At 40.7% G+C, this 13,524-nt stretch overlaps 1 protein-coding gene across 4 annotated transcripts in view; it reads left to right on the top strand.

Moving 5' to 3' along the window:
* The window catches only part of CSNK1D (casein kinase 1, delta), a 56,408-nt gene that overhangs the window by 16,350 nt on the left and 26,534 nt on the right, over window positions 1–13,524 (top strand). For 3 of the 4 annotated variants that reach the window (XM_015420385.1, XM_015420386.1, XM_015420384.1), the window contains exons 5-8: window positions 726–896; window positions 1,483–1,631; window positions 6,365–6,536; window positions 8,960–9,099. In XM_015420385.1, the coding sequence (XP_015275871.1) occupies window positions 726–896; window positions 1,483–1,631; window positions 6,365–6,536; window positions 8,960–9,099 (632 nt within the window). Of the gene's footprint in view, window positions 1–725; window positions 897–1,482; window positions 1,632–6,364; window positions 6,537–8,959; window positions 9,100–9,872; window positions 10,557–13,524 lie in introns of those variants that run through there. The other variant, XM_015420387.1, reaches the window with a different exon arrangement.

The following is a 13,524-nucleotide window of genomic DNA, read 5'->3' as shown; positions in this document are numbered from 1 at the left end:
CTTACCTTCAGGTCAAGCTGCCAAAAGTGCTCCTAGGTTGAGTTTACCTTGCTTTTGTCCAGCACCACAGCAATAAGGAAATCCATCATAATGAATGTTCTGCAGCAGATAGGTTGGAGAAGAGAATTTTGTTTTTGACTATACTTTGAGTGAAAGATGTGTTATGATTAACCCGACAGATTGTGCCTTGGATCACTTGTGTGAATCATCTCTAGCTACTTGCTCTGTAATTACCTTTCCACAGCTTGCCGGTTCTGTTTTTGGCACAATGTGGTCTCTGGATCAGAGGGCTCCAAAAATGCCCTCACTATTGGCAAGCATTGCTCCTTCAAATTCAGGCAGCAGCACAAGAGATGCAAAAGCGCATGCAGAGGACTTGGGTGAAGGAGGGAAGTGGTGGTGACCTCACATAATTGGCTAGTAAGCCAAGGAAGAATGTATGAACCCCTGATGGGCGGGTGGGTGGGCCAGGATAAATGATCCCGTGTAGGGGATGAGCTAGATGACCCTGGTTCTACAAAGTCCATTTCAGCACTGTGGGAATCTTTAGGAACAAATTGTAGGAGTATATTTTTACAGATTGTGTGGCAAACTGAATCCCCATCCCAATATTACTAGTGTCTTTTTTAAAGGTAATATTTCCACTGTTATTTGTTGCATTAAACACCGTTGTGCTATTTCACCAGATAATAGAACCTAATGGTTCCACTCTTATACTCTTGTAGAACAATCTCGCAGAGATGACTTGGAGTCCTTGGGCTATGTACTCATGTATTTTAACCTGGGCTCCCTCCCCTGGCAGGGATTGAAAGCAGCCACAAAGAGACAGAAATATGAACGCATCAGTGAAAAGAAAATGTCTACACCCATTGAGGTTTTGTGTAAAGGATACCCTTGTAAGTTTATTCTGTAGACTAGATAATCTTGAAATAAATATGCAGTCAGACTTATCAGTGTAACTTCTTTTAACTTAATATCATGTCTTCTGTTACATATCATGTCTTCTGTAAGTCAATATTGTGTTTTCTGTTATAGTTCACCATTTACTCTGGCACTCCTTTTTATATACGTGAATGGATTTTCTGTGTTCACTCAGCAACTCCTTTTTGCCCTTTTATCTTTTCAGATACATTTGTTCAGTGTGTCTTTTGCACTGGCTATAGTGTTTGCTCATCATGGTGAATTGTCCATTGCATCCTTAAAGGTGAAAGTCATGTGCGCACTTAGTGTTCACGTGATGCCATAATTTAACCTATAGTTGCTCAGTTCCTGTTTGAATAGGCAGGGGCTGCATTGTTTACTGTATGCCTAGCAACTGCTTTTCTTTGCATTTGTCCTGTAAATTGGGGAAACTGGAAATTCTTTGTTAGTGCTCTATAGTGCTCAGGAGTGCTTAGAAAGAGAATGAGTGGATAAATCTCTACTGATTTTTTTTCTTTTTTGCATTGACTTTGGTAATATGATCAGGATTTCTCGTTTCAGCCGAGTTTGCGACATACTTGAATTTCTGCCGGTCATTGCGTTTTGATGACAAACCAGATTATTCTTATCTAAGACAATTATTCAGAAACCTCTTCCACAGACAAGGCTTCTCCTATGATTATGTGTTTGATTGGAACATGCTGAAATTTGTAAGTAGCCAGATAATTTAAATCTAAATGCAGTGTGGGGAAGCTGGGAATGCTGTTGGGAGAACTTTATTTCTTATTTTGGGTTAAAAGTAGTATAAGATATATTGATTTGCTACCCAAAAGGCTAGTTAAATGTTTGGCTTTCTCCTTATGTCGAACTTAATATTGGAAGCCTAGGGGTAGGCACTACATATTTACATCTGATCCAATTGGTATGTTGATGTGAGCCTTTGCAAGCAGTAATACTGCAACCAGTGTTCCCTCTAAGCTGAGTTAGTGTGAGCTAGCTCACAGTTTTTTAGCTTCCAGTTCACACATTTTTTTCTTAGCTCAGGAAGGATGGCTGCAGAGCAAACTAATTTATGCAGTAGCCAAATTGCTCGCTCACAACTTTAATGCCAGTAGCTCACAAAGTAGAGTTTTTGCTCACAAGACTCCACAGTTTAGAGGGAGCATTGACTGCAACCAGTGTTTGTTTAGGGTGTTAGTTTCCAGCTAAATCCCTGAAGACTGTGGGTCTGACCATGTGTATTTGGCAACCTGTATTCTATCCAACTATAAACAGGGCCTGGACACTGGTTTAGAAAGGTCGAAGTTGATCTGATGTGATACTTGCCTTGCTGCTTTATCACTTGGATCCAACAGAGTATTCCTGGGGATGGAAGGCCCACTGCAGCTCAAAATGCCCCACTCCCCAGGTCACATACTGTTCTTAGGGATCCTCTGTCTACATAAATGCTCCACTGGATCCAAGCCATTAACTCTTAAGTGTTAATTTAAGAGTTAATGTCCCTTTACCATCATCATTTCAGTGGACCAACTGGAGCTGTTCTGATGTTGTTTTTGGCCCATTTTATTTGGAGACAGCTGACCGTATCTGATGAGTGTCAGGGGAAAAAATGACAGGTAAACAGAACTGTAGGATGGCTACCTGCATTGTTTTTAAGCATATTTGTTATCTAACTGGAAATTGAATTAAACCAGTGTTGATGACTAACATGAGATCACTTGAGATATGTTGCCATAGGTTGCCTGAACATTTTAAATACTCCTCTTCAGATTTGTTCTAATTAGCTGCAGAGGTCATTTCGGGGGGGAATGCGGGGGATCGCAGTTCCCCCAGGTGAGGTGTGGGGGGCGGGGCACACGATGAAGCCCCGCCCCCTGCTTCCGGCCGCCCCGCTTCCAGCCCTCATTCAGCCAGGAGGAGGCAGGAGAAGAGGGAGGGTAAATTGCTTCCTCCCCGCCTCTCCCCACCCCTGCCTGCCTGGGGCCAGGGAGGGCCTTGGCGGGGCTTCCTCGCACTCCCGCCGGCCTTGCAGGTCCACCGCTGGACCCCTGATGTCAGGGGGTGTGGCATATGCTAATGAGTTATGCTAATGAGTTCCCCTAGCTCTTTTTCTACGAAATGACCCCTGATTAGCTGTGGTTGTTCCAAAAGCAAGAGGCAAATAGAAATAGGGTGAGAATAGAGCTATTTTAATGGTCTTGAATATGTAGGCCTTAATTTTTGTTATGTTTAGGTTCTTGACTAATCACTGTTTTATTTGAAACCAAAGCATTTCTTTATGATGGCTTGATGAGGAAAACCTGAGCTAAGGTGTCCGTGTGGTCATATTAATTTTTCAGTTTCTCCTGAAATCTAGAATTTTGTTTGCTATTCTGATTTTTGATAGTAAATCACTGCTTTAGATGTCAGGTCATTCTGTTCATAAGAAACTTTTGATTTTATTGAAAAACTCCTTGTCATGTAATACATTTTGACTATGTGGTGCAGCTCAATAATTGCAGTGTGCTTTCCTTCTGAGATGCAGTATATCATTTATTCTGGATCAGATTGGTTTTTGGTCTTATTTGTAAAAGAATATGCTAGCAAAAGAATATGCTAGACCAGGGGTGACCAAATTTGCTTAATATAAGAGCCACATAGAATAAACATCAGATGTTTGAGAGCCACAAAACATGAACAAATATTACACACGTTTTTCTTTTAAAATATGCAAATTTGCTTTTTATAAACATTAAATGAGAATGCAAAAAATAAAAACAAAAGGGGTAAAAACAGATATTGATAATATTTATTTGTTCAATAATATTTATTTGTCCAATGATATTTATTTGTTTGATAATGATATTTATTTGTCAGAAAGAGAGAGAGAGGTGGAAAGAAAGAATGAAAGGGGAAAGAAAGAGAGAAACAAAGAAAGCAAATAGATGAGGGAGGGAGGGGGAGGATGAGAGAAAGGAAGGAAGGGAGAAAGAGAGACAAAGAGAAAGAAAGGTGAAAAGAAAACAAATAGTGGGGAGGGAGGGGGGAAGGATGGAAGAAATAGGGAAAGGTGGAAAGAATGAAAGAGGTGGAAAGAAAGGAAAGAGAGAGAGAAACAGAAACAAAGAAAGCAAATAGATGGAGTAGGGAGGAAGGAAAAGAGAGAGAGAGAAACAAAGAAAGCAAATAGATGATGGAGGGGGAGGAAGAAAGAGGGGAACAAAGGGACAAAGAAAGAGAAAGGTGGAAAAAAGGAAATAAATGGGGGGGAGGTGGAAAGAAAGCAACTTTAAAATGTGTTCTCCAACCCCCCCCCCCATGCCCCCACATCAGCCGGCTTGGCTTGGAGAAGGGATTTAAAGAGACAAATGCCTTCTCCGAGATGGCCGGGAGGGGGGCGCTTTGAGAATGCATTTAAAGTTAAAGTTGCTTTCTTTCTCTGCGCCCCCACCACCACCTCATGCTTCCCCAGGCACTCTGCCGCGAGCTGCACAATATTTGTGACAGTGCCATATGTGGCTCACGAGCCGCAGTTTGGCCACCCCTGTGCTATACTATCCTTGTTTTCAGTATTGCCTACATTTAATTTTTCTTATGCATTCTTCCACAAACACATCAGAGTTGCAACATTTTGTTCTGTCTTGAGAACCAGTCTGTTGCTGACCAGTACATTTTATTATTAGATCAGCTCTGCATTTTTTAAATCATCTAAGGGGACACTTTCAGTCCCTGCAAATCAAAACTGTAAGGTGACTATTAATGCTGGCCATGCTGTCTATCTCTCTGACTGCAGACCTTCCTAAAAGTGTTGGGTTTAGTCATTTGTTAGCAAAGTAGATATACGCTTTGATTTTTTAAAAACACATCCTCCTGGACATCATTCTCCCCTAGTTCAGTAGAATAAAATACTTCTAGTCAGAGGTGGAAAAAAGTAACACCTGACATTTCCTGCACTTTTTGCTAAACTGAATATGTATTGTCCATAGCTGAGAATCTGCGTGTTGCTTGCTTGTGCAAATAGAAATTGTGGCCCCTGTTTCTGCACTCCTGGTTGGGTGGCTGGTGCGCTCTCTCTCTCTCTCTCTCTCCTCTTGCTCTCTCCCCTCTCTTGCTCTCTGGGTAAACTCTGAATGAGGAGACATCTCTACCTGATTGGTCTTAACCCAGGCCCCCTCTACTGTTTTGCTGCTTGGCCTAAATAATATAGCAGGAGGAATAACCCCATTCCTTTTCCTTATTGCGCTAAAGCAACAAAGAATGATTCCCAGGACACTCTGGATAAGCAGCAATTAACACCAAAAAACAGCAGTGAAGAGCAACTAGGCAGTAGAGAGCTAACAGCATTCAACAACTTGGCAGCCTTCTGAGTTTTATATGAAATAGAATTAAAAGATTCAGACAACTTGAGTAGGACGGATTGAAATAGCATGAATACAATTTGTACCAAGTTTTATAACAAATTATCAAATGTGACTCACCAAGAAATGACTCCAGAGAACACCCCCCACATTGTTTTTTTCGGGGGGGAGCAAGGTTTATTCTTTCCCTTTTGGCTTCCCAGGCTTTGTGGCTCAGGTCTGTATCCTTTTGGTCTTCCCTGGCTGGGCGATCTGCATATCTGTTATGTAGCTGGATAGTTTTTATGCTGGGAGATTAGTCATACCCATCCTACTTTTCCCTTGTGTACCTGTTAGCCTGTAAAAGGTACTCAGTATCCCCTGAGCATATACAGAGTGCAGACCTAATTATTGTAACTTTTGATATGGATGCCAGGGTACAAGGCTTTTCCCCAGTAAGAGTTCTCTCATACTATGGCATTTTAGTTGTCTCTTCTATCTGTTTTCCCCTGGAAAGGCTAACAATGAGTTTATATAGTCACTATATGTGAGTCTTTTTGGAAATTTGATTTTCTCCTCCTTAACAGTGAAAATGTTATTAGCCATTAGTTTCTCTACTTGTAAGAATGCGAATTAGGTTGAAAGAGTAACTTGCACAAGGCTACCTACTAGCTAATGTCTGATTTGGATCCAAGTTGGAGTTCATGGACATGGATCTCAGGATGTGGCTGGAGATGATTCCGTGACCATGCTGAAGCTAAGCAGATATGAGTCTTAGGGCCGGGATGGAAGACTTCCTGGGGACCTTATGTACACTATCTTGAATTCTGTAATGGAAGGAAGGCAGGATATGGATGTAATAAATACAGTCTGCTTTTTCACACTGTCTGTCTCTCAGTACTGCAGGTAAGCTCAGCAGTTTTGCTTTGAAGCAGCTAGTTCTCACAATAGTGAATACATGCTTTTAACAATGCATTCATCTGAAATTCAGGAGAGGATATGTGCATCAGTACAAATCCAGTGCATCACCGATAAGAAGTACTGTGTCAGATATAGTCCTTTAGTCATTGTCTCCAGTATTACACACAGTAGTTCAACCCCAGTCACGTTACTTGTTAATATTTCAGGGTGCCAGCAGAGCAGTTGAAGATGTTGAGCGCGAACGGAGGGAGAGAGAAGAAAGACTGAGACATACACGGAACCCAGCAGTTCGTGGTTTACCATCCACTGCTTCTGGCAGGCTGAGAGGGACACAAGATGTAGCTCCACCGACTCCTCTTACGCCAACCTCACATACTGGTAAGCAGTGAAATGCTCTAGCTCCTAATCCAAAGGCAGATGCAGCAGGGTAGAACAGAATATCATCAGAGTAGTTCAAAGGTGGAATCAGCTGCCTAGGGAGGTGGTTAGCTACCCTTCACTGACAGCTTTCAAGAAAAGGCTGGATGAATATTTGTCAGAGATGCATTAGGCTGGTCCTTCATTGGGCAGGGGGTTGGACTAGATGGTCTATATGGCCCCTTCCAACTCTATGATTCTATGATGCTTGGGGTTCATGTTCAGACAGGAAGTGTGCCATACATGAAGCATTGTCGTTTGCCTTTACATAGTACTTGTTTGTATTGCTTGGTATGAGAGAGAAATTAGTTCTTTTTAAAATAAATAAATAAATCTTCCATCTCTTACAAATGCAGAAAGTGGAGCACCGGATCTGGTTCTTGGTTTTGACCTTCAAGGCCATTAGCAGTCAGGGACCTACTTATCTTCCGGGAATGCCTCTCCCAAAATGCCCCTGGAAGAGCATTATACTTCTGTAATAAGAATCTCCTGGTGGTCCCCAGCCCAAGAGAGATCCGCCTGTCCTTGACTAGGGCCAGGGCCTTTTCAGCCCTGGCCCTCACCTGGTGGAACTCTGTGCCAGAGAACATCCGTGCCCTACAGGATTTACTACCTTTCCTTAGGGCTTGCAAGGCAGAAATGTTCCGCCAGGTATTTAGTTGAGGACAGCAACAGTCTGGCACTTTCATACTCCCACCTCTCCTCTTTTTCTTCATATCTTTCTCTCCATCCAGGGGGCAGGTGGATACTGAAATTATGTGTCATCTTGGACACAGTATTGTTTTTTGATGAATTATTTTCATATATTTTAATGTTGTTTTAATTTTCTCATATATTATATTCGCTTTTGATGTAAGCCGCCCTGAGCCCTGTCTCAGGGAAGGGCGGCCTAGCAAATTGAATGAAATAAATAAGATAACGTGGCGTCCTATTCTGGGACTGGATCTTGATAGTCTTGCAAAATGAATATAATAAACATGTCTGAATAGAATCGCTTCTCAACTACTGTTTCTACGAGATACAGCCAAGCAAAGTGCTGTCCCTACTTTGCATCACTTGATTGATGTTGTCAACCACATATGGCTACACCAGTTTGGTGTAGTGGTTAAGTGTGTGGACTCTAATCTGTGGGAACTGGGTTTGATTCTCCACTCCTCCACTTCCACCTGCTGAATGACCTTGGGCAAGCCATAGTTCTGGCACAGCTGTTCTTGAAAGAGAGCAGTTTCTGTCAGAGCTCTCTCAGCCCCACCTACCTCACAGGGTGTCTGTTATGGGGAGGGGAAGGGAAAGGAGTTTGTAAGTCGCTCTGAGACTTCTTTGGGTAGTGAAGGGCGGGGCATAAATCCAGTCTCTTCTTCATTTGTGTTTCCTCAGCCTAGTTATTTTGAGAAAAAGGTAATTTATCCCCATGGATAATGCTGGCTGCTGTTAGCCTTGCACTTTTGCTAGAATTTGAAGCAAGCTTATGGTTGAAGCATAGAACCATTTCTTTACTGGTGGTGTTTGGACCCCAACTGTCCAATTTGCTTGTGCATTTGTTCTTTTATCCATCATGTTACCGTAGTGGTCATGGCCCTGTGTAGAAATGCTTTCAAGCTGGGTAAAATATATCCTGGCTGGGATTCAGAAAGCTATTTCAGAGGCATCCAAAGGCTTAAGCCTATGCCAGGTGACTTTTTTTACTTTGAACAGCCAACCAGCAACACTCAATAACAAATCATAACCTGATTTTGAAAGCCCTTTGGATTTTAAAAATTTGCTGTTTTTCTGGGATGCAGCCTTACTGCTCTTCTAGAGGACAAGTCCAAAGTACTTGTGACTAATCAACACAGTTCTCAAGCCATGCTCAGCCTGGCATCTGTGTATGATCTCAGCTTAGGCATTTCTATGGATATACAGTTAGCTAGAAGGTGGCATGACATGGCAGCAGAAACGAACCCTGATGCTTTGATACCAGTGTTCCTGGCAAGTATTAACCTAGAAGCTACCCGTCTGCTCAGTAAGTGGGTGAATAGCCTGCATGGTTCAGATCCATATTAGATGGCTGTGACTTAAGGTAAGAGTGATAGTACTAGGTTGAAACCTTTATCCTCAGTTATTCATACTTTGCTTAGAAAATCTAGAACTATCCAACAGATGTTTTGAGCTCTCCTAACCACCATGTTCTTGAAGTGTGGTTTGTCTGCTCTCTTCTTGGCAAACACCAATACTGAATAACGCACAGTGCCTTAAACAGTATATAGTATTGAGGTTTTGTTGACCCTTCCTCAGCACAATATAGTTAAGAACAGCAGAATTTCTGACATTCATCTCTGAAGAGTTCTGCAGATTTAACACAATCAACAAGTATAGTTCTTGACTTTTAAAAATCTTTTTGTCAGCAAACACCTCTCCTCGTCCAGTATCTGGAATGGAGCGAGAACGGAAAGTGAGTATGCGATTGCATCGTGGTGCCCCTGTCAATATCTCCTCATCTGATTTAACAGGCCGACAAGATACCTCGCGCATGTCAACCTCACAGGTACAAAAAGATTCTGATTCATTTTTGTGGGAAAAGAAGTAGGAATTTAGTAGCCTTCCTCAGAATGAAACTTAAGAATAAAAATACTCCTGATGGGGAAGTTCATCTCACAGTTGTTATAGTTAGATATGCAGTTCTTTTAGCTGATCCGAAATTTGCTGAATAGCCTCTTATGAAGGCCCTAACTCTTAACCCTTTGTGGTTTAAGTGTAAAGGGTGCTAAAATCTATGGATGGATATCTCCTCTGTTTGTATTTTAAGATATTTGTGTATTTGCTGGGTACAGCCTTTAACACCCATGCAAATTTCAGGGACTTTTGTTACACTATGTGAATTATCAAGTGATGTAAAGCTTGTATTTTTTTCTAACCAGCACAGCTCTCAGAAGCCTTGGGTAAATGAATGAATACCATTTGTATGTGTTACATTTCATGGAGAAGGAGGATTAATAAGCACTCTCCTCTTATCTTTGGTACAGGTTCAGTCTATCTAAAGTTAAAGATGAATAATAAACTGAGGCACTTCCCAGAGATATTGACATAGCATGGGCTGTATTTCAAAACAAATTGCCTTCTGTGGGAAATGGTTACTAATTTCTGATTGGTATTAGCATCTGCAGTCTCTATCTAATATAAGAGGGGGGTACTTTAAACTGTTGTGTGTCTGAAATTGTTATGTCTGATAAAATAAGACTAAGTCTATTTTGCGTGCTTTGTTAATTGTGTTAGGTAGTTGTACTGTTCATACAGCTTTGATTTTCTTTTCTCTTCTAGCACTTTTAGAATCCTCTGCATAAGTTTGAGAAAAATGGTTTCCAAACTAGCTTTGGACATACATCCTTGATGAAAGTGTGAAACTGAGCTAGATTAGTTGAATGAATCTGCATCCTGTGCAGTAAACTGGCTTCTTAACTTTGAAACTGTGACCTCTGACCTCTAAACATGCTAATTGCAATCATAACTTTTCCCATGCAGTATGCACTATTTTTGTATGTCAAATGCTTAAAATACTATTAGTTGAATTATAGGATCAAGTCGTACAAGAGGCTATAATGTGAATGCTTGTTGTATGCATAGTTGTGAAGCAGGATGAGAGTTGACCCAATTTTGTTACATTTTTGTTGCTTCTGCCTCCCTTGCTTTGGAAATTCATGCTTCTGCAGAAAACTACTGATCAACAACTAAGAGCCTTTCAGGTTTTGTGCCTGATTTAGCCCGTTTCCCCAATTTGTCATTTAATGCAGGCACCACCAATAAGGTACTCATCACATGGAATCCTGAGCAAGGAAAAATGGCATCTCTTTGGGCTATGTTACTCTTTCCAGTACAAAACAGCAGCCAAAGAAACAGCTGTGAATTTAGAAACAATAACTGGACTACTGGTTAGAGTTTAACGTCAGGGTATATCTGTGTAATGAGGAGCGTGAGTGAGAGAGACCTGTGTTACTGAAAGAAATCAGGCAGCACGAAGGATTTAGGCAAGATTGTGTCAAGAAAATGGCTCTTTAGAAGCATTAATGAGTTTGGTTGGATGTCAAAGTGCCAAATAAGCAAGAACTTCTGTGGTTGATCAGTACATAAATGTGGATGATACAGTCATGAAGGATGATGTTTAGACTACCACACTTCTAAATCAGTGAATAAGGACTGCTAGACAATAAGTTAAGAAATGGAAGAATTGACAAGTTTATAATACAGCAGTTTAAAACTCTAGTATCAGTGGTTCATTTTATTAACTGAAAATGTTCTACTGGGTAACAATTCACACTCTTCCCCCCCCCCCCCCAAAGTGTATGGAAGCAAGTTTGTTCACAGAATATTAATTGTAATAAAATTAAAAATTGAGACCATTCTATAAGAAAACTACTTCCTAGCAAAAATTAGTAAAGCTTTCTTACTATTACAACAATCCTTAATTAAAAAATGGGGGCTTGTAAGTCATGTTCATTGATAAAAACTTATTTCTACGTTTTGCTGTTTTTTTGTTTGATTGTTTACTTTCTTACTCTTTCCACATTTTTAAGCTTCTGTTCATGGTGGTGGTTGTTGAAGATACATAACCTGAAGCATCAGAGTATTTGAATCTCTGCAGTCTCCTAAACACTAAACAGTCTCTGATACAAAGGACAAAAATCTGTTGAGCATGCAACAGCCCTAAATTAGAAAGTGGAATCTGAAGATTGCAGCACTGTGGGAATACAAATTGTGATCCAACACAAATAGCTGCAATAGCATGCAAAAATATTACTATAACATACTGAATTGGATCTTGCAGAACTTTTCTGCGTGCAGAGGAAGAGAAGACTTTGGTTGATTGCCTCACATCCACTGCAGACCTCACACTCATACTGTTCTTGGAGGGGGGGTCCCCTGTTCCCCCCCCCCAAACAGCATTTCATGGCCATGGTATTTGTGTCTGGAGAAGCAGAGAAGTAATACTCTGACAGAAACATTTTTTGCAAAATCTAAATAAAAGAATCTGCACAATTAAATATTCAGGGTTTTGAAGAATGTTAAAGTTTTCTGCTAACCCTGATTCTGCACAAGATAATTAAGGATGGGCACGAACCAGGAAAGTGCTGTTCAGTTCATGGTGTGCCCGGTTTGTGAGCCACGAACCATCATGAACTTTTAGGTGCCAAATGAACCTCTTTGGTTTGTAAGATTTATGACGTGGTACAATGCCCCCTGGCATGCTAGAGACACCAAAGTCATAGGGGTTCTCCAGCTGACTGTTCTCTACCTGCCTGCCTAGTTTGGTGCTGATTGTATTTACAGGATCTGAATTATGGCCCCCCCAAAGAAGGTGTCCCCAGGAAAGTGCATTCTGGGGAAATGACAGGCACAGGTTCAGGAGTGTATAGAATGGACCCTGTGCAAGCTAGAGATATCAAACATGCCACGGACCTCCCCCTGATGCTCCTCTACATGTCCTCCAAGTTATGTGCAGATCAGACTTAAGGGATCTGAGTTACAGCCCCCCAAAGAAAATGCCCCCCGGAAAGTGCTTTTGGGGGGAATGTCAGGCGCAGGGTCAAAATTACACACACCAAATGCACAGGGAACCCACTTCTCTACAGTCTCTCCAAGTTGGGGGCGGATTACATTTCTGTGCTTTTGGTTAAGGACTCCCCCCAAAAAAGGTCTCCCCAGTGCTCTGTCTGGAAAAGACAGCTGCAGTTACAGCCAGGAATCTATGGACTGGCTCAGGAACAAGTACTTGAAAGGTAAGTTAGAAAGCAAAAATGGCCAAAATCGCAAATGAAATATGAACTAGTTGTACATAAAAATACATGTATTTATTACAAAGACATTTAAAAGCATATCAGGGCCCAACACAAGCCTCAAACTATAATAAAAAGTAATGTGTCCAAGAGAAAACAATAGTGACCTAATGCGTTTCAATTCAATTGGACTTTCCAATAGAAGGTACAAATAGGCTCTTATTAAAATCAAAAGACAATACACTAGTAGATATAGGACCAAAACAAGAGTGCTGTTAAGGAAGAAAATAATATTCTACTAACAATTTAAAATGCTGTCTCTAATGATTTATATTATTTTAAAAGTCAAATTTAGTAAACCAATTTATTGTATTTACTTCAAAAAAGAAATTAAAAGACACAAGAGAAATATTTCATGTGAGGAGGCCTCCCAGGATCTAGCCCTGTGTCAAATGAAGATGCACACGAGTTGAATGATACTGCTATTCTGTGCCTAGAAATAATAAGAAAAACAGTTTTCTAATATTAATTTGTGCCAAAATATAAAATAAACGACACCTTAACAGAGTAAAATTCAAAGTAAATAAAATAGCTTCCAATTTTGATCCAGATTCTTCAGTTGTAATTCAAAATCAGACATTTGTGTCATAAAATGTTGTGACCTTACCTATGTGGGGGTGCACATCTAGATTAAAATTGGGGAGCATAGAAACTGCATTCGTCTTAGGAGGGAAAATGCTCTGTTGGTTAACTACTTCACAGCCTTTGGCCACAACGAGAGACACCTGTGTTTCTTTGTTCTTGAACAAGTCCAAGCAGGCATTCTGCAGCTGGCACAAAATTTGAAGGCCAAGGAAACATTCTGGATTCATGCTTTGAAGACTTTAGTCCCGCATGGTCTCAGTGAACAAATAGATTGGTTATCAGTATAAGTAGGGGTTGTATAATATTTGGTGCATTGTTTTTTGCCCTTTTATTTGCATTATTAGGTATTGTATGATATTTGCTGTGCTGTTTTTTGATGATTGGTACTATCCCTTTAAATTCCTATCTACCATGACGTTGCAGTATTTTTTGTATCACCCAACTTGAGTATATACATCAGGATTGCATCATCTAGCACTACTATATATAAGCTAATGACATCAGGCTTATAGCACTACTGAAGCCACATTGGCTCTGATAAGGTACTTTACACCTAG

The sequence above is a fragment of the Gekko japonicus genome, unplaced genomic scaffold (genome assembly GCF_001447785.1).
Source record: "Gekko japonicus isolate JY-2015 unplaced genomic scaffold, Gekko_japonicus_V1.1 scaffold360, whole genome shotgun sequence".
Classification (NCBI taxonomy): domain Eukaryota; kingdom Metazoa; phylum Chordata; class Lepidosauria; order Squamata; family Gekkonidae; genus Gekko; species Gekko japonicus.
The sequence above is the reverse complement of the archived record's forward strand: the minus strand, read 5'-3'. Positions and strand labels throughout refer to the sequence as shown.